Consider the following 22,589-nt stretch of genomic DNA (forward strand, 5'->3'; position numbering starts at 1 on the left):
TTTCGTTTGCAGCTTTGGCAGTATTAAATCTCGTCATAAGTTTTGAAATTTTGGTTTGTAGGCTTAATTTTACTCATTTCTTTTTTCTTTTACTTCCTTGTTTGTCTCTTTTCCTCTCTGTGCATATTTATTCTCCCTCTTGTTTTTGGTTTAGAGGTTACCTCCACTCTGCCATCCAGATTCTCAATCTAGAGCTAGGACTTAAAATATCAGTTTGAAGTTATTCCTCTGAAGCAATATAGGGATATCAAATACTATCTGAAAGGGTAAGTCTATGTTCTTTGCCAGCACATGAAATACTGCAGAATACTATGAAATTGTGGGCAGGAGGGTGGTGGGGGGAGAGGTAGGAATGAAAGGGAAAGTGTTTTCAACCTCATTTATGAATAAGGGAAAATAATACAGTCCTTGGCTTCAAATACAGTTAAACTGGCCAATCACTTGTCTTAAATAAAGCACTTTTAGCCCACTTTATATGGCGGGTGTGAAACTCTGAAACTGTCGTTTTCTAAGTAGGAGCCTTACAAGATTATAGGCTTATGATACTTTCTCTTTTTGTCCATGGTGATTTTCATCTTACATTTGAGATCAACTGTCATTTTGGTTTTCTCTTTTTCTAATGTATTAATTATTTCTATGCTTTTAGAACAGATATCAATTAATGTATTAATTATTTCTATACTTTTAGAACAGATATCAACAGATATCATGAACCAGCATTTCATTCATGACCAATTTTTGTGCCTAGAAGTGTCCATGAAAAATGAGTACTTTCACAGAGTTCAATTTTTTGTTATCTTGAGAAATAATATGCAACATGTAGAAAATCTACAGAGGATATAACATTTACATTTCTCAGTGGAATCTTCCCAGGAGAGGGGAATGATTACCTTTCCCTCAACTTGACTCAAGCTACGAAGATGCATATTTAAAAACCTGTAGTACCTTAATGAATTCTTGACTGTTGATTAAAAGTAAATTATTTTGTCGACTTAAACATTTGCTAACAAAGGCACAATGATAACCGAAGAATTCCATCTAATTACAGAGAGAATCTCTCATGGTTACTTAAATCAAGCAAAAACTTTTAAGTCATACGTACGGATAAATGGCTTCTTTCACATTTCCGAAGATCTGCTTCCCAGTCATGATGATGGTCAGCTGGGTCGTCAGTTCTATGAGACAGCCTCCAGGGTCACACTAGTCAGAAGCCGGAAGAGCAGAAAGAAGTGAAAGATGAGCGATGAAACTTTTGCAACAAAAGAAATCCCAATTCAGATCAGAATCTGAAGATTTGGGTTGGAATGGCTATTAAAGGATATAAAGGGATATTTATCTCAATTGTTCCAAGCGTGATCATAGACCAGTGCCAGGCTAGCTAGCTGCATTAGGTTCATGTTTGGAATGTGTTAATAAGAGATTTCTGGATCTCACTCTTAGAAAATTATGCTTCCATATGTCTGGGTTAGGGCTGGAAGTTGTTATTTTTTCCATGTGATTTGAATACAGTCAGGTTTGGAAACCACTGATCTGGTCTAACTTTTACCCATGGTGGACCCCTTTTCTATTATTCATCCTTCTCAGGAAGCCTTCTAGAATATAGAACTTACTTATCACATTTCACAGCTCACATTTTACTACCATACAATAAGCATAATATAGCTTCTTGCCCAGAAAGAACTGGAAGAGCTATCAGATGACATGGATTTTAAAACCAATATTCTCTGTGGACAGAGTCACTGTCAGACTTCTCTTGCAACTTGAAAATATCTGAGTTAGTGCTGGACATAAAATAGTATTTAGTTAACTCTGAGTTACTGAAACCACAAATCTCGCCTCTCAAGAGAATCTTACCTCTTCACTTCTCCACACATTCAATAAATATGTGTATTTTCCAGGATAGCCCACAAATTTTCCTTTAAAGAAAGCTACGTAGAAGCAGGATGAGTAAAAATTCACAAACTGAAACAGGAACATTTTCAAGGTCAGGCTGCTTTCATACTCCTGGTAAGTTCGAGGAATTTCTGGTAAGTAAAAAAACACCAAGGTTTAATAATGCACCTTCTTGTTTCTCCTTAAATTTTGTAATCTCTGGGACAAGTAAATATATAGTCATATTATTCTGAGAGCCTGTTGAAATGCTTGCCTATCTGGTCATGACAGACCCTAATATTAACTCCAGGCTTTCTACTGGAGACTTTGTATTAATCTCATCACTGGAGAAGCCTGGGAAGCAGTTATTATTACATTTAGAGGGGTGAAATACTTGCCTGGAGTCACATAGTCAGAATATGGAATTCAACCCCATATTAGACTTAAGAGCCTTTTTCCAATTTCCATATACTATATGATAGCCCGTAAATGCATTAGAAATCTCTCTCTGCTCTCTCGCATCTGTTTTCAATCCAGTTTTAACAAAGTAAACTTATATCAAGGGCAGAGGATGATTTCCAAACCAAATTGTGTTTTTCCCTCATAAATTAAATAACTATGTAAATTTTGAAAACGATATCATGCAAATGGTGGCAGTAATACCACACATTTTCCCTCTCCTTATCGTGATCTATCATTTAATGAATTCCAAAGATAAGAAAATATTAGATTTTCTTCACACTACAATAAAGCATCATGAGGCATACAAAGGTAAAGAAGTATGTTTATCTGAGCTGCTGATCTCCCAATAGCATGAGTGGATCCAACCAAATCCATGACATTTTCAGCAATACTAAATAATAACATATTTTTCTAAAGACACAGATAACACCTCCATTTTAGTGAAATTTAGTTGCATTCCTACACAATCTCCTAAGTGAACACAAGTGACTTTTCTCATTGAAGAAAGCTGCGATTTTTTTAAGTACTTCATTTTTAGGTGTTATCCGCTATAATTTTTTTTTCTTTGCTGTTGCTTGCAGAAAGAAAAAGAAGTAAAATTAAGAGAAAAGAACTCAAAACTGGAGGATAAAATTTGGTGAGAGCTGCCTCCCAGTGCTTCCTCCAGTGCTGCATGAAAATGTGTTCTTTCTGGTTCCGCTGGGCATGCTGTCACTGCACGATGGCAGAGGGGGAGCTCCTGGACGGAGCACTCAGAGGAGAAGCTGAGGCCTTGGGTAGTCTCTGATCTATTCCCAACTGTGCTGTGTGCTACTCTCCCCGATTGAATCTGACCCTTCACCTTCCCTTGTGGCTTTAGGAGAAATTTTAATATTTTAAAAAGAAAATAATCCAGGTTCTAAGACATGGCAATTGAAAAGAGAAGGGCTAAATGTTATCTTTATTCGGGAGAAGCTGATTGTTCTATTTTTCTCATGATAGTTTTCAAAACTAAGTACTTGGTGAAAACCATACACAGGAAATAAAAAGTATCTGTGTCCTGTGAAAAGTGAAGAGTTTACTTAGAATTCAACTAACACTATCAAGGCAGATGAGAATACTCAAAAAGATCTATAGTGTTTTAATTCTTCTTTTTAGTACTTCCTGCTTCCACTATAATGGCCTGAATGTAGCTATTATGGGATGCTGAAGTACCAGGCTATGGGTCTACCTATAGAGCAAAACTGCCTTAAAATGTGTTTTTAAAAAATAAACTCTCTGGGGGATGATCCAAAATGGATGGAGAGCATTGGTAGGAACCCCTTTTCAGAGTCACACTAATAATTTGGTCGGCTTACCCATTTTTGTAATCCAGGCAGACAGCTTTTCATAAAAAAAATTCAAGAACAAGATGATAATAAAGTTCAAGCATGATCCAGTGAGTGCTGTGGTTATCTGAGGAGTGAGGATACTTTTGACATGCTTTAAGGATGTTTCACTTTCCATGAAGCTGGCAAATGTAGCAAAGACTGACAGGCGGTATATAATCACAGCTACCATACAAGAAACGACAAGAGCCATCTGGGGAAGGAAAACACAGGTTGGTCATTCTGGTCTCTGCGGCGCCATGCTGCATACATATCTGAAATATATTAGTCTCTGCATCTCATTATATTACATTTAGCAGCTCTGACATGGAAAGCAAACCAAGTCAGCCTCTCACACCAAAGATGGCAGGAAATGAACAACAATAAGTTAAAAAGGTTAAAAATAAGGCGTATGGTAGCAGCTGAGTAAGCCTAAAACAGAAAAGTATTCATGGCCCATCCTCTAGGCCCATCCTAGAGCAAGAGTTAAGAAAATTAGCCAGAAAGCCAAATCCTGCTTGTGGTTTTGGCATGGCCCTTGAATTAAGAATGTTCTTTTTTTTTTTTTTTTGAGTTTTTATAGGTTGTAAAGAAAAACAAAGACAGTTATGTGCCAGAGACTATTTGTGGCCCAAAAAGCCTAAAATATATCTGGCCCCTTTACAAAAAATGTTTGCCAACCTCTGCTCTAGACTATAGTTAAACATGTAGTGTGAAGATCACTTACTTTCCCAAGAAAAATACACCTAAAGATTGTAGTTCATTTCCTCTTAGAATGTTGCCATTAGTGGTCTGATGTGCCTGATAGTTTAGACATTTGTCAGATTTGCTAGAAATTTTATACACTTCCCATATTGCAAAAACACAAAGGTATAGGGATGGCTTTATATTAATAACTGGAATATTTTATTCTGAAAGTTGAGGAACTGAATCAAATTGAATAAATACTGGAAATAAAAGAATAATCTTTCTGGGACCACTCTCCAGAATATTTCTCAAGGTGTGTCCCAAATTCATTATTACTTGCTTTATTCTATCCTCTCTCCTCAGTGATTGTTTAATCATCTAAGAAAACACATATTTAAAATAGAAAACCAGGACTTTTAACAAGAAATTTTAAAGATAAATTATGGGACATTATGGATTGATGAGGTTAAACTATGGTCCACAATTGATAATCTTATATACTTCAACATGAAAAACTCTCAAAGGGTAACATTATCTCTTTTCCTAAAATTAAAGTTCAACCGTAAGAGGGCACAAATTTGGAAAAGGTGAGGGGGCAGGAAATAGATTATGATCAAGGACTCTATTAGCTAAAAGGCATGAAGAAAACATGACTCCCTCACAATGGGGTGTGATACTTAAATTCTTGAAGTAGAAGTAACATTTTCTGGTTTATCTCAGCGAGAGAATAAACCTTAATAGTTTGAGGAGTTTTCTTTTCATTCTGTAAATATATTTTAAGTAAAGATAAAGATAAATTAATAATTTTAAAAAACTAACCAAATAATCTGCAATCGAATTGTTTGTTAAACTGGTGTGGTTTCAAGTTATCACCTAATTAATAGTTGGGAGAAGGGGAGGGACAGGCTCTAAGACAAAGCTCCTCCACCCCCCACCCCCAGCTATTTTCCAAGGTTTAATTGTAGAACATCCATGTAAATTACTGCTTATTTTATATAGGAGCTCTATTCAAGATAAAAAGACTGTGGAGGAAAAAGGAAAAGAAAGAATTCAAGAGCCATTTCAGATACAACTATTGAGATAATGCTAATATGACTGCATGTCAAAGCAATGGTAACGATTTTAAAGAATGCTTACCCATAGTGTTACCGTGGCTCCTGATACAAAGTACCATGGAATACGACGATGTAGAGGCATGTGAGGTTCCATCTCCTGTAATTTTGAAGAAAGCACAGCAAAATTTAAAATCTGTCCTCAAAGTGGGGACTCTAAGAAGTAGTCAGTCACAAAGCCCAGTTAAAGTAACCACCTCCCGAAAGGGTCCAGCACAGCTCATGGAAAGCTACATTCTAGCAATGGTTCCTTCTCTTTCAAGTAGAAAGCTTCAGGGCTCTTAGATGACACATTTTATACATGGTATGAGATATGAGTACACCACACACTATTTCCTGTGTGTTGTATTAGAGTGGTATTCAAGGCCTGGTAGACAGGAAACAAAGTCAAAGCACGAAGGCAGCTGCTTAAGCAGACATGCTTTAATAATGTTACAATTTCATTCTAGCTCAGTTAAATTGAATTGATTGAATTGAATTGCTCTGTAATTGCTCTGCAGGATAATAAATAGAATGCCTTCTTTATATTTATAAGATTGTGTTATTCTTCACAGTTCAGGGTCCCAGATTTTTTTTCATTTTCATGCTTTTTAAGTCATTAATGGGAGATGTTAATTACATCAGCTAACATTCTTAGCTACATAAAGAGGCAGTTAGATTTTATCCAAAAGAATATTGCCATACAATAAAAAATAGATATGGGCAGAAATCTAAATCATACCATTCTATCTAAAATATAAGATTTTACATCTTGTATATTTTCAGGGCTGAGTAGAAACAGGTAGAGGAAGCTGTCCAAGAGCTCGAGCAAAACCTAGGATGCGTGCATGTGATTATGTGCATGTGTGTATACAACGTGAATGTTCGTGTGTGTGTGTGTGTGTGTGTGTGTGTGTGTGTGCATATTGGTGTGCACACATGTGTGTGTCCATACATGTATGTGTGTGTTCCCAATATAGACTCAAATGCGAGCGTTTTCGTTGTATTTAACCACTGAAGAACCCTGAAAGTAATTAAAAAAAGAAAAACAAAACTCTTGATTTCAAAACCATTAAAGCTAAGTGGATAATTAACAGTGAATCAACACATATTGTTTTTCAACTAGTTTCAAAGGTAATCATTCAGTACGTCTGATTTTTACTGTCAATAATTTTTGGCAAAGCCAATAGGCTGGCTCTTTCTTTTTATCTCTTAAAATATGAGTGGCTCTCTTTGATAGCATCTAGTAGCACAGTGATTACAGATTATGGAAAGGTAGGAACTCTAAGAATATGCTGCCAAGAGTCTGGTGTTTGAGGGCAAAGTATCTTTCATTTTCACATGAAAAAAAAAACTGAGGCCAAGATGTCAAACTACTCAGTCACAGTATATAGCCGGTTTGCCAGTTAGGAATCCCAAAATACAGACTTCCACCCCTAGACAGCAGTGCAATGACCTTTCCATTATAATCAATTAAAATGGGCTCACTGAATAAAATTTGGTCTAATAAAACAATCACTCATAAGCCTACTATCTTGATACGATACTAATATAATTTTTGCATATTAACTTAGTATCCTTTCCATGTATAAGTATTTATATACAAAGCCCACAACATAACACACTATTTTCTATTTTTCTTTTATTTCACTTAGTATTAAAATGATAGATTTCATGATATGATGCCTTGGATTTACTTCGAAATAATCTAGTGGCAGGGAGGAGTAGGTGTAATACATCATTATTTGAGAGGTAACCCAAAGCAGTGTGTCCACTGAGATACGCTGCCCATTTTGGTTTCCTAATCTACCTTAGTCACTGTATTCATTTTCCTGTGTTTACACATAGCTTCAAATTCAGGTCTCAGCTGATGCTGCTGCTGTTCCTCTTCAAAGTCCACCAGGTCCCATTCATATTCCAGTCTGGCTTGTCGCTGTTTCCAAAACTCCAAAAACAATGTGACTATAGGCAAATAAATGTACAGAAACAAATATAATCAAGAGATGGAGAAATAAAGTGAATGAGAAAATAACTGAGTTTTTCCTCTTCTTTTAAATACCAAATTGGTTGCATGATAATTCTTTTGTCACTATTATGTTTGATGATAAAATTACAAAATTATTAATGTTGGCATAATATGTAACACTAAAATAACTCCTATAAAATTTCTAGTTAATTCCTTAGATAACAGTCCATGTAAAAAAAATTTCAGGTTCATTACTCTCTCTCTTCATTAAAATAATTTGAAGTAATATTTAAATTTAACTTTTTACTAACACTGATTTGCAAAATCAGCCTTTTACTGAAATCATTCAGTCTTCTAGGGAAATCATTCAAGCAATTATACATTAGGGAAATTTAAGAAAAACATAAGAGCCATTCCACAGCACATTCTCATTCTCTCTCTGTCTCTGTCTCTGTCCCCGTCTCTCAGTATATATATATATATATAATATATGTTCCATGTTCATTGCAGCATTACTTACAATAGTCAAACCATGGAAACAACCTAGGTGTCCAGCAATGGATAAATAGATAAAGAAAATGTGGTAAACATATGCAATGGAATATTATTCAGCCAATAAAAAAAAAAGAAAATCCTGCCATCTGGTTGTGACAACATGAATGGTCCTTGAGAGTATTATACTAAGTGAGATAAGCCATACAGAGAAAGACAAATAATGTTTGATCTCAATTACATGTGGAATCTAAAAACAAACCAACAAACTCATAGAAACAGAGTATAGATTGGTGGTTGATGGGGGTGGGGAAGTGGGGAGGAATGGGTGAAAGTGGTCAAAATGTACAAATGTCTAGTTGTAAGGTTAATAAGTTCTGGGGATATAATGTATAGCACAATGGCTATAGTTAAAATTACTGTGTTGTATATTTGAAAGTTACTAAGAGTGGATCTTAAATGTTCCATCACAAGAAGAGAAGATGGTAGCTTTGAGGTGATGGATATTAACTAAACTCATTATATCATATGCCTTAAACTAATAAAGTGTTATATGTCAACTGTATCTCAATAAAACTGGGGGGAAAGTGAAAGTGACCTAAATATCCAACAATAGAGAACTGGTTAGATAAAGTATGATGAATTCATAAAAAACAATTCTATTTAGTCATAAATACACACATCCACGTATTCACTGCTATAGAATGAGTCCCATCATTTACTGTTTGTTGAATAAAAAAGTAGGTTTAAAACTACAATATTGTACCATTTACATAAAATTATATGAATACACATGTCCATACACAGAGCAAAGAATTATGAAAAATTCTGGCCAAAATAATAAATTTTATTTCTGGTGATTTTAACATTATTTTCTTTTGTTCCTATATACTGCTTGAATTTACTATGATGGGTATATATTTTAATTACAAACAAGCCAATAAGTTAAAAAGAAATAAGCATTTCTTACCCTCCAGTACAAAGCACAGTATGCATTATTTTATTTTCAGGCCTCAATCTCTTGGACTAGTGCTATTCCTTTAACCTGGAATGTTTTCTTCACACTTACTCTGCCAACTGATCCTTTGTTTCAGCTTACTTGTTGATTAGTATTTGTACTAAAACAAATATACTTGCAGTTCTGTTTTCACAGAATTTGGCTAAGATCCTCAAAAACCAAAGCTAAATCAATTCACTGCTACAACAAACTTTTCTGAAAGAACTAATTGATGATAGCACCTCTTCAAAATGCTTGTAGTGTTGCTGAGTTTTTTGCATATGGTTTCTCCTCTATTTATCATGAAATATAAAGTTAGTGTGGTATACTATCTCTCTCAATGGAAGCAATCAAAAACTACTACACTTGTTTTAATTTGTGTACCTATCATTCACTTCAGATTCCAATTAATGATTAGGCAGGATATGGCAGCCACATGATGGAGATGTTCATACACCAACTTACCAAACTTGGGGTTGCTGAAGAATTGTTACTAAGGTTTCTCTACCTTCCATTCTCTTTGAATCTGGGCTGCTCTCTTTAGACCATAGTGGACAAGCAGAAGTGACAGAAACCCATAAATCCCTCTGCTTCACATATACACCAAGAAATTTTGTTGTCTTTTTGGCTGGATGAAGCTAACTTTGTCCTTTGCCCAGTTTTTAAATGCACATATTTGTATTTGTTAAAGACTTTTTTTTTAATTAGAAAGGAAAAAAAGACTAATTTTTCCAGAGTCCTCTAAATTCTGAGACATGTTTTAGAAGTCCTTAGGCCTCTGCTTGCTGAGTTACTTTTATAGAAAATATTTACCTCATTGATGGTAGGAACAACTTCTTAACACCTCTACTTCCTATGTGAAATGAAAAATATGAAATGCTATAACATTTTCAAAATTAAGGGCAATTCCGCTTTATATGGAAGATTTTTATCAAATGAAACTGGAAGCTAGAATGAGAATTAGTCACAGGGAACTCAGACTTAAACAGTGATTTATTAGCCCTCAATAATTTATTTTGATTCTTACTCCAGTTTGCATTCATGACTCAATATCCTCTAGCCACCAAATAATTATGTATATTCTCTCCTGAATTAACTATTTATTCAGACTATTTTTTAACCATAGGGCTGAGAGACAGTAAGAGCTGAATACATATGAAGTTTCAAAAACTATACTGTCTCTCAGAAAAATAAGCAGATGATTAACGGGGGCCTTTCTTGGGCGAAGGACTAAAGAACATTGAAGTGGGCTCTACTGGTGTACTAATCTAGCAAGGACACAAAGATCTAAAATCACCTTTGGTATGTAAGGTATACTATCTGTATATGTTATACAGATGAGCCATATAACACGTAATATGGAGAAAGTTGTTTTTTATGTGACTACTCACCCCAAATTCCCATGAATATTGCAAAGAACACTGTTGACTCGTTATCAAATAAATGGGAGACCTGTATGAAACAAGAATAACATCACAAATAGTATTAGTTTCAAATACAATGCAAAAGCAGGAAAATTACAAGTCTTCTCAACATCCCCAAATACATACATACCTTTGAAGCCAAACATGTACTATTTAGTCTCCAATAATCACACACTTGATCACAGAGTGGGCACATGATAATCTGACCTCCAATATCAGGGTCACAGATTTCGGTGCTGCAGAGTGAACAGCAAAGTTATTTTTAAAGTGATGCATGTTTCGGTGAAAGTCCAAAGCTGTTCTTATCAGAACAAAGCAATTTCTGCAGTAGGTCAAGTCATGCTTTGAGGAACTGGATCTTTAGAACTAATCATTAAATACAGATTTTTTTAGAAAGCACCAGGTTAGGGCAGCTGCTTTTTATGATATATCAATTATCTGCTGCCATAAAGAAACATTCTGAAACAAATGCCAGGGAAGTAATAATACCAGTTTCAGTTAGTATAAGATCAAGACGTTTTCTCTATTTAGGCAACTCAATTGCACTTACCTACTTGAGTTACCATGCATTGATAATAAGCCATAAATAAAACAAGCTAAGCCAACTACAGCTGCAAAGGATAGCATTTCTGTGTAAAATCCGAGGAAGACAAAATAGATGCCAATTTTTTCCCCATAATAATTCCTATAAAAGAGAATAAAAACAAGAGTCAGAGGTTGGAAGAATAATTCAAGTACAAACAGCCTCGTTTTGCATTCAGACAAGCCTGTATGCTAATTTTGGCTCCACTGCTTTCTAGCAATATAATTTGGTAAAGGTACTAAACTTCTAAGCTTTAGTTTCCACATCATAAAATGCAGGTTGATGCTTATCCACAGAATTGGTGTAAGGATTAAAAGAGATAACACAGAGGCCCTCTGTGTCCATAATGGAGCTTGAGATAATCACGTGAAGCGAATAAGTCAGGAAAAGTTGAAAACTACATGATATTCCTCATATGTGGGATGTAAAACTGTTGTTTTTAAACCCAGCACCCCTTAAGGAAACCCTCAAGGAACCAGGGAATATAGTACTCTTCTTCAGAAAACCACGTATTTGTATGTTTGTTCATTTGTTTGTTTTAAATCAGCTTAATCCTCTTCCTTACTCATATAGAGCGCAGCTCACCAAATCTGTAAAGCCTTTCCATAGTTTCCTAGGCAGATAGATCCAATCTCTTTTTGGTACTAATAGCATGCTACATATAAATCAATGACAGCACAAAATGTTAAACTGTAATTTCAAAAAGGCAACTCTGAACATGAAGGGTATAAGCTTAATCTCCTAATGAGAAGATTTTAAAATACTTTTCTCATATTCAATATTAATTTCATGTAATCTCCCACTCTACACTTTTCAAAATTTCTAATCTTTTCTAACCAAACTAGCATCTTACTGCTTGTACCACCTTCCATTCTTTTCAAGTGATATTTTTACACTGTTGTTTTTCTTTGTTCTGCTCTTCACTATAAACATGAAATTAAATTATAATCATATTCCTTTGTTAATTTGCCATTAACAACTTCCTGAGGTTCATTCACACTTAGGATGAACTGCTTTTTCTCCTTTTTGCTGAAAAACATAGCAATCACTATAATACTATATAACATCAAAATTTTTAAAAAAGAGGAAAAAAGATTTTGATTTGTGAGATTTATTATTCACCATGTCTATTTCCATTTGATGTTTTAAAAATTAAAGAAGGTAAAACAATATTATCGCTATAGATTCAATCTAAAAATTCTTTAGGAATTCATAAAGAAACTAGCTATTTCAACATTATTTTTAAAGAATTACATTTTTTTCCCCTTTCAAATAGCAAGAATCTTATTTCTTGAGAATTAAAAAAAAAAAAAGTCCTGAAGAAGTCCAGATCTTTAATTAGTATTATATAGATTTCAAAAACAGAAATTCTCAGATGAGCTTTTATTATATATAGAATTATAGAAACTATTTTACTAAACTTGGACTTGAGGGGCTTAACAATAACCAATTAACAACTAAACCATCCCTTAGGAGTGCAAAAAACAAGAGGCATGTTTTAGATTTGCATTATAATAAAAATGTATATATTATTGAATTAAGATTGAGATGTTAACCTAAATTCTTATTATTCATAACAAAGAAAATGAGAGAAATCTAATCAAACGAGACACTCTATAAAGACTCAAATGTAAATAGAACCCTTTTTTTGAGTATTTTTTTCAAAAATTGCACCTTGTGGTTACACCTATGGTATTTCTTAATCTGTCCATTTTACTTACTAGGCTTTCAACTCATCTGTGGCCCTGTATCATCTAATATAGCATCTGATAGGTAGGAGACATTCCTTAATATTGGTTGTGAGATTTTGTAAGAAGGCATTGGTCTAATTTTGTATTCCCAGAACTTAGTACTTAATCTGAGACCCAGAAAATAATCAAAAGAATGATAAAACTGAACTGATACAGACTCGAGGAATAAATGAACAAATTCAAACATCTGGTCTAAAGAGATTCATTTTTACAGTGAATTCATGGACATCTGAGAAACTTAGCTTAGCTTGGCATTTTAACAGCACCATTATATTAATTGAAAATATATTTATTTTAAGAGCTACATATGATATAGCTTAGTATATCAATTTTATTTCTAAGTATTAAGCCTTCACAATAGGTTATATAAAAAAATTACATGGAGCACTTAAATTGAAAAGAAAAATTGGGATCAGAGGGCATATAAAACTGAAGACTGATAAATCAATGATGGCAACTTTGGGGTTATCGTTTTTCCTGAAAAAAAAAAAAAAATCTAATATGACAAAATGGTCAGTGCCCAAAAGGCAGTAAAACTTTTACAAATATTTCAATATGAAACTTAAGTTTGTATAAAGATAACATGAAATATGTGAAATCTAGGAATTTGGAATCCTATATTCTAAATCTCTTTCTAGGTACCCCAAGTCATCCTGCCTTTATTTATTTTTATCCTCCATATCTAGTCACCCACTAGGTCCAATAAATTCTATCACAAAAGTCTTTTTTCTAATCCATAGTATCCTCTCTTTCCTGTTACCAGTACCTTGGATATGATCTTTAATATCTTTTGCTGGAAAATTTTAATAGCCTCCTAAGTTCCCTGACTTCAGTCTTACATCCTTTTAAAGTATCTTCCTTGTTTCCAATAGTGATGTTTCTAAAGAAGGAAAATGGTGTCCTTTTCCTCCTTCAAAAGTTTTGTCCTTTCACCTCAGCACTGTCCCTCATAATTTTGTTTCTGATAAACATTTAGGTCTCATCTGCTACTACTCCTACATGCAGAAATAAACGCACAGCCCAGTGCTCTATACTTGCTTCCCCGTTGGAGATATTCCTATCTTTTTTACCTAGCTACCTAGTACTTATCTCTCAAAACACAGCTTGAGAATTAGCGCTATGAAACTTTCCCTGAGGTAGGTATTTTTCCTCTGTGCTCTATTCTTTCATGAGTATCACTCTGCTGTAATTATTATGCATTTGGGTGTCTTCCTGAAAATATATTCACGTTGGGAAACTGTGTTCTAATTACCTTTGTAGCCCTAGCCTATTGCCTAATATCTTGTGATGTTTAAAAAATTCTCATAAAAGGAATGTATACATTCTAATTATGCATGTTTGGACAATTCCTCTCTTTCTTAGGATATTTTATTTGTATCAAGTTTTCCCACAAAACCTTTCTGAAAGACCATACAATCAACAAGGAGAGGAAATAAAACCACACCTGATACAGACCTTCAGTCTCATGACAGAGAACACCATCACCACCAATTATCTGTAAGTAATGAAATATGCCCAGTTCTAACAGCACCCATCATCTGTTACCACAAACCTGAGGTACAGAGAGCAGTGAAGATGCTTAGGAAATACTAGGGAAAAAAGTGTAAAGCAGGCTGGAGACATTACACAAACACCGACAAAATCACCCCTGGAAACAAATGTTGAGATTTGGTTAATTCGTAGTATAAGCTAAAAGGAAGGGATCTGAAAATGAGCAAAACTGGAAGTGACAGTCTCAAAGAAGCATTGTTTCTGAGTAAGAATTACGTATAAAGGGTGGTACTCCTTAAAAATGTGGCCATATGAGAAAGATGAAAATAAGAAGTACAGTTAGGATCCTGTAGAAATGAAAGAAATAGCACGTGACAACCACGTACCATCATCCATAAAAGAAACCACATGGAATAGGAAAGAACTAACATAAACATGCACTCTAATCTAGAAATTGTTTGTGAATTAAACACAAAGAGAAAAAAGCAGGCCATATCCTTACAAAATTATATTTTCTAAAAACTGGAAATCTGAAACAAATAATTTCAGCTAATGAAAATTCTCCCCAAAGAACATGATGAATACTGTGATAAAGCACTACAAACAACTAAATGTTGTCAAAATAAATAATTACAACTATAAGAAAACACCAGAAATATAAAAATAAGAAGAGAGTGGAGGTAAACAGAAAAAAATAAAAAAATAAAACAAGAGGTGAAAGAATTCTAGAAAGAGAGGAAAAAGAGAAATCATATAAGATCATGTCAGAACTGATACTGAAATTATAAGATACCCAAAAGCAAATAATGGAAAAATTAAGTGAAAATCTAATAATAGAAACTAAAAACAGAAAACCTATCAAAAGAATAAAAATGACATAGAGAAGTAAAAAGGGTCTCAGAGAAATTGTTTGATATATGACAGGCAAAAAAGACAAAATATACAAATAATTGGAGTCCAAAGAAAATAATCGAAACACTGCAAAATAACTAATATTTTAAAAATATAAACCAAGACAACTTTTCAGAAAATAAACGAAAAAATAGAAGCTACACATTGAAAGGATCCACCAGGAACCAGGAAAAACTGACTTAGAAAAATCTACTCCAAGACATAATGTGTTAAAACAATCAGATTTCAAAACAAACAAACAAGCAATCAAAACTCTCAAAGTCCCGTGGCAAAATGACAAAGTAATGTACAAAGGCAAAAGAAATTCCTACTTAATGAGGATACACTAGAGACGTTTCCACTAAGATCAGGAATGAGGAAAGGATACCCACTATCTCCACTATTACTGAACATTGTTTTGGAATTATTAGCCAGTGCAGCTGAATGAAAGAAAGTGATTAGAGACATAAGAATTGGTAGAGAATAAAAAATAATACTTAGCATTAAACTAAAAAGTTTCATAACCTACACAAAGAAAATTCTACCTAAAAGTAAGCTTGAACAAATACATACCTTTTCCTTGATTAGAAAGTCTCAATATCATCAAAATATGAAGCCTACCTAATTAATTTACAAACTCAATGTGATCCCCATAAAAATACCAACAATCTTTTTAGTAGAGAGCTAGACAAGTTTATACTAAAGTTTATGTGGAAAAACAGACCTGCAGAATGTACAAGAAAACACTGCAAATAAAAGCTATGATTAGGCATTAGCCCATTTAGATATTAAAACATACTACAGTGAAGTCACAGTAATTAAAACAGCCTGGTATCGGTGTATGAATAGTTAGCTAGATCAACAGAATAGAACAGAAAATCCAGAAATAAACAACTGCATATAGAAATCTAGTATATGATAAAGGTGGTACCTCAAATCACTGGGGCAACAATTAAACTTTTTAATAAACGGTGTTGGAGCAAGTAGATAAAACTAGATCTATCTCTCACACAATATGTAAGAATTAACTCCAAGTGGATAAAGCATCTAAACATAAAAAATGAAAACTATGCAAGTAGAAAAAAACGTGGGTGAGTTTCTCTACAATTTGTGCATATGAAAAGGCATTCTGTAACTAAAAATCCAAATGCAATAAAAAAATGATAAGTTTGACTTAGATTTTTGTGGCCATTTTTTCTTTAGCATAATGCTTTTAAGATTCATTCCTTGATGTTACATGTATTAGCAATTTATTTCTTTTTATTTTTGAGAAAAATCCATTGTATGAATGCATGATAATTTATTTATTCATTCACCAGTTGATGAACATTTTGGTTGTTTCCAGTTTTCTATTATTATATTGAGTTAAGCGACTATGAACATTCAAATAATGGTGTTTCAGTGGTCATATGCTACATTTTTCCTGGGTAAGGACTTAGAAGTGGAATTGTTGGGTCATATAAAAAGGGCATATTTAACTTTATAAGAAACTGTCAAGTTGTTTTGTAAAGTTGCTATACCATTTGTATTCCCACCAGCAATGTTTGAGAGTCAAAGTTGCATTCCTGTTAGCACTCGTCAATCTTTTAGATTTTAGCTATTCTAGAGGGTGTGTGGTAGTTTCTCAATGACATTTTAATATTTATCTAGTGAATAAAGATGTTGTGCGTCTTTTAATGTATTGGCCTTTAATAAGTATATTTTTTTGGTAAAGTATTTGCGATAATCTTTTGTCCATTTTTAGTTATTCTGTCTTCTTATTGAGTTGTAAGAATTCCTTAAATATTTTGGATAAGAGTCCTTTATTGATATGTGTGTTGCAAGTATATTTTTTGATTTGTGGTCTGCCTTTTTATTTTTGTAACAGTGTGAAGACATTTTTAATTTTAATGAAGTGAAGACATTTTTAATTTTAATGAAGTCAATTGTATCCATTCTTTAAATTTTGCTTTATATGTCTTATCTGAAAAATCCATGCCTAACTCGAGGTCACATTGATTTTTCTCCAACATATTCTTTTAGAAGATTTGTAGTTTTACCCTTTACACTTAGTTCTCTAATCCATTTAATGTTAGTATAAATTTTTATATAGGACGGGATCAAGATACATGTTTGTCATATGAATATCCATTTGTTCTAGCATGGGAAAGGACTATCCTTTCCCCAAATAAGTAAACAGACACCTCTGTTGGAAATCAATTGACCATGAATATGTGGATCTATTTCTGGACTCTACTTTTATTAAAGGTCTTATTTGTAAACGATTTAAAATATATAGAAAAGTTGCAAGAATAATTCAAATAACATCCATATATCCTTTATTTTATTGTAAAAATATTGTTCCATTTGCACTCTCTTCATATGTATTTCCTTTTACAACTATATATGTATCTATAAATATCTTTTTCTGAACCATCTGAAAGTAAGTTAATTGAATACATCATGACCCTTTATCCCTAAATACTTCATTGTCTATTCCTAAGAGTATTATCTTATGTAACCAACGAAAAGATACCCTAGGAATAATAGCCATTTTCTACAATCGCTACCTTTGTGATAACACAGTGTTTTCTTTTTTGCCTTTACAGTTACCTAGTTTAAAACTTTATACCTAGTTATCAATGCTTTACATTAAATTTTGTTAAATATTTAAATTTATTAAAAATTTTCTCATTATTGAAATGGGAAAGCAGTGTAACTTGCTATAAATGGAAAATTACTTAAATCATAGGATAAAAAACTTTAAAAAGTTGTTAAATTTAAGCTCGACATTGTCATCTCATGAAATTTCTGAGCTTCCACTTTGTTGTAAAAAATTAGCAAATGCTAACAAAGTATTACAGATAGACCTGCAATGACCTGAGATGTGTTTGTGTATATCTAGGGTTATAAATACAAACCTTTGGGGTACACTTAAAGCAGAAACACCCGTAAACAGTTAAAAATGTTAGTTAAATAAATATTCTCAATATATTTTTAACAATGTAAAATACATAAACCTTCATTCTGACAATTTTGCTTCTTTGAAAATATACTATGAAAATATTCACCAAGGGCATAATGTCTGCAGATATTCTTAGCAGCCTTGTTCTTACAGTGAACATTTTGGAACAGCCTAATGTTTTTTAATAGAAAGTTAGATAAACGAATTATCAAAATTTATAACATTGCACTGTGTTCTTGTTAAAAAGTATGAGCTAGATCTGTGTGTATTCACAGGGATGGGTACCAACAACATATTATTTAATGAAAAAAAGAAAATCTAAGCAAAAAAGTAAATAAAGAGACCATTGCTCTGGTGGGAAAATGTGTTTATGTGCTTTATGATGCATGCACATAAAAATAAGACTGAATAGATACTATCAAATCAAGAGTAGTTACCTCTATGAAGTGCAATAGAGGTGGAATTTTACTTAAAACTTTGCACAGTTTTAACTAAAACTTTATTAGTTAAAATTTTTTGATAAATGTGCTACTTTTAGAATTTAAATAAGTCAGAAAGATAAATATCATATGATTTCACTTATATGCAGAATCTAAGGAACAAAAAGAACAATTTAATCAAAAACAGACTCACAAATATAGTGGACAATTTGGTGATGAACAGGGGAGGACAGCTGGGGGGCTGGGATATTGGGGTGAAGGGTTAAAGAAGTACAAATCAGTAGTTGATAGATGGTTACAGGGATGGGGAGCACGGCATAGGGAATGTAGTTAGCACTATATATTGGCTAGGTGGAAAACCAGAGGAGAAAAGGAGCAATTAGGGGGATCGTTTTATAAACTATATAAACGTCTAACCAATGTACTGTATACTTGAAACTAATTAAAATAAATTAATTACTTAAAAAAATTTTTTAAAGTAAAAAAAAATTAAATGACCATTACTCAAAACAATTAAAAGATTCATCTGACAGAGTTCATATAACGATTTACATAAAACATCAGTTTATATACTCTAGTTGCCTTTTATTCTAGATGTTTCCTCTTATTTGCCTTAAACACAACTGTTGAGATAACATTTCAGTTGATTTAGATATATGAATCAAAATCAGTCTCCTAAAAAAGATGCTGCAATGCCGTGCAAGCATCACAGTGGAAGCATAAATCACCAAGTGAACTGTTCTAATCCAATTATTCCTTTACCAAAATTATAGCAGGAGTCTTCTATCATCCTGTATGCATGTAGTATTGTTATGGTTCAAAGCAGGAACCTGCAACCATAGTCTTCTTGCTTAGCTCACAGAACTGTCTAAAGAAATTACTTGAGAGCATAGAAATCAGACAGGGTCAGGCACTAAGTTTTACAACTGCCTGAGCCAAAAGATTTTTTAAAAAAAGAAAGTATTAAGGTTATAGAACCAATGGCTTCACAGCTCTCTGAGATCAATACACACACACAAACACAATAAAACATACCCATACACAACATTTCTGCTATCTTCTAAATTCCTGAACTGAGGAAAACAAAAATATTATGTATGAAGCACTAAGTGCTAGGCTAGCCCCTACGCTAAAAAATATACATATCTCATTTAATTATCAAATAACCCCATAAGGAAAGCACTCTTGTTATTCTCATTTTACAGATGAGTCTCATAGATGCTAAGCACTTTGAATAAATTTAGATAGCTTCTAAGAGGAAGAGTTTGGATTTGAACATAGCCTACCTAAATACCAAGGCCCAAACTCTGAACCACCGAGCTATCTCTGCAGGGTGGTTAAGAGAGAGCATTCTGGCAACAGCATTCTGTGCACAAATGAATGACTAAATGACAGTGTAGATATAAAACTGGGTATATGTAAAGTGTAGTGGGTGAGAAGAGTAGTAAAAAGAATGGAATATGATGCCATTGTTTTATTTGGTTTAATTCTGTGTAAAACTTACCTAATTAAATCTAAAGGCTGCTCCTTGTAAAAATAAGAAAACCGAGCCCAATTCTGGCAAAGCGTGTACCTTTCATTGACAGGATTAGGAGGTTCTGATGGCTTCCAATATTGGCCCTACAGATATTCAAGAAGAATATATGTGAATAACAAAGAAAAAGACAAGGGCAAAGTAAACCAACACTGCTTTTATGAGGTTAGTGAATGAGGCGAATGTTCTTTTACTTTTAGACTTAGATTTTCATATTCCACTGATGTGAAATTATGCACTAAAACCTATAATGAGCTATAATAACAGTGATTTATTTATTAAATATTCACGCCCAGTTATTTAAAAATGCAGGTTAAAGTTTGAGACTTTGGCTTTCCTCAAGTTGTTCCTTTTACCTGGAATGTCCTTTCTTCTCTACTCAAATTGAATATAAAATTCAGCTTGGGAATTCATATAACTGTATAACTTGCTGGGACTTTAGCAACTGGCTAACACTTTTATTGTACAGAGTGAAAAATTAAATCCCAAGCGAAGTTAAGTGAACGATCTAAAGTCGCAACGCTATGACAGGACTCTCCTCCAGGGAATCTGTCTTGTCCTCACTGAAATATCCATTTCCCAACGAACTTAAAATATATGCAATAAACTTTGGCCCTTAAGAGCCTCAGCATTGTTTCATGCATAAGTTCTTTTCCCACTATTAAGTACTAAGTAGCTTTATTAATGTCCTAGCAGAGCACTGACTACACACAGCTGCTCAATACATTCTTTTTAACTATTTGCCTAGACAAGTGAACTGCTGATGACAACACTGAATAAATACCCAATTTAAAATTAAGCACATGTGAAAATCTCTATTTGACAAAGTATAGGATTTTATATCCTCCAGATTCCAACAGTTTTCCTCTTCTGTAGTTAGTCCTATTGAACCTTGAGAAATAAAATAGAAAATAAATGAAAATAAAAACCAAAGAAAAGAAAAAGAGCAGCCTATATTTGTTTATCTGGAAAAAATGATTCTTTAAAGTACATAAGGTAAAATCTAGTACCTAAACTTGAATTCAAGAGAAAAAGAAAGAAAAAGTAAAATTAACAGTACATTATAGGTATTTGTAACGACTGCTCACTAACTCTGATTCTAGCAAGCACAAAGGCTCTGCTGGAAGGCTAGATGTACGGATTAAAATTTCTGGTGATTGAGGATATTTGTTTTTTTTAGGTTGGCTTTATAACCTGGTACCAGTAAGAAGAGAAAAACAAACAAACAATCCTCAACATCTTCAAAAAATGAAACAAGCCCTTTTGTGAAGAAAGGCTGACAAAGAATGCAGCGTTTATTAACCCACTATAGATCTACTTTATCAAATGGCCATGGCATTATTTAGAATCCATAATCTCCTAGAAATTCTTTTGCCAGGAGGAAAAATATGAGGAAGGGGGAAAGAATATGGGTTGGGAGGAATGATTTCTCTAAGACTTAAGTTAAATTCATCTGACTTGATACTCCTGTTGAAATTTGCAATTCATTTTGGAAAATTCTGCTATACCTTTATAGGAAACATATCAAACATAATCAACTAACCAGTGTTGAACTGACTAGAGTCAATCACCATACTGTTGAATAAATATTGACAGAGGAAAGCTGGTACAATAGTTTAAATCCTGGAAAAGAGAGTTTGGCTTTGGGCTTTTGAAAACTATTACAGCAATACTACCTTCAAAATAATGGGCAATGATTTAGATCTCACTTGTTTAAATGGAAATACTTGATTCTTCTATATTCCTAAGGAATGTGTTTCTCAAAAAGGGAGCACATCATCAAAAATCTTTCACAAGTATGGAAGAATAAAACAAATAAAAGTAACAACAGTTCCAAGGTTAAATCTTAGTTTATGCATGTTCAGCCACATGATGTCTACTGTGAATGGGTGGTGATATTTCAACACTGAATATCCAAAGGGAAGGTTTCCCTCAGAAACCCCCAGAAACTAGGCTATCAAGCTTTCAGTTTGGGTTAAATGGGTGCATCACTCAAAATGTCATTTCTTTGTTAAACTTATAAAGCTCAATAGTTTTGTACAATGATCCACCAGCCTCAAAGAATCATTCTTTTAAATCTCAGATATCTGTCTGACTCTTTCTTAGGACTGAAGTCATTAGCTTATTTTGCAGTTGTACATGTGCATTATTTCCCAGAAATTCCTAGTCTGTGAGCTTGGATTCCTGGTTATGTTCCAAAAATACCTAACAGAATGCTTTACATATAATTAAAACCAACTATGCCTTTAATGAATGAATACATGAATGCATTTAATGCATGCATGTAATTTAAGTCCTTTATAGCAGGAGTCCCTGACCCCTAGGCGGCAGACTGGTATTGGTCTGTGGCCTGTTAGGAGCAAGGCTGCACAGCAGGAGGTGAGCGAAGATTCAGCTAAATACAGCTGCTGCTCCCCAGCGCTAGCATTGCCACCTCAGTTCCAACTCAGATCATCAGCCATTAGATTCTCTTAGGAGAATTGGTCCCCGGTGCCTAAATGGTTGGGGACCGCTGCTTTATAGCTTCGAAACTTTATAAATGAGAAAAGATCTGATGAATTCAGATATAAATTTCTAAATATTATGTTCTAAAATGTTTTTTTAATATAACTGCTATT

At 33.6% G+C, this 22,589-nt stretch overlaps 1 protein-coding gene across 1 annotated transcript in view; it reads right to left on the reverse strand.

Annotated features, from left to right (window-relative positions):
- ANO5 (anoctamin 5) overlaps window positions 1-22,589 on the reverse strand; it is an 84,637-nt gene that overhangs the window by 16,952 nt on the left and 45,096 nt on the right. The window contains exons 9-17 of the mRNA XM_011362601.2: window positions 19,942-20,057; window positions 10,888-11,022; window positions 10,468-10,573; window positions 10,305-10,365; window positions 7,269-7,420; window positions 5,505-5,579; window positions 3,672-3,894; window positions 1,855-2,024; window positions 1,103-1,200 (exon numbers count right to left, since the gene is read on the reverse strand). Coding sequence (XP_011360903.1) covers window positions 1,103-1,200; window positions 1,855-2,024; window positions 3,672-3,894; window positions 5,505-5,579; window positions 7,269-7,420; window positions 10,305-10,365; window positions 10,468-10,573; window positions 10,888-11,022; window positions 19,942-20,057 — 1,136 coding nt within the window. The remainder of the gene's footprint in view (window positions 1-1,102; window positions 1,201-1,854; window positions 2,025-3,671; window positions 3,895-5,504; window positions 5,580-7,268; window positions 7,421-10,304; window positions 10,366-10,467; window positions 10,574-10,887; window positions 11,023-19,941; window positions 20,058-22,589) is intronic.

Source organism: Pteropus vampyrus, unplaced genomic scaffold (assembly GCF_000151845.1).
Source record: "Pteropus vampyrus isolate Shadow unplaced genomic scaffold, Pvam_2.0 Scaffold76, whole genome shotgun sequence".
NCBI lineage: Eukaryota > Metazoa > Chordata > Mammalia > Chiroptera > Pteropodidae > Pteropus > Pteropus vampyrus.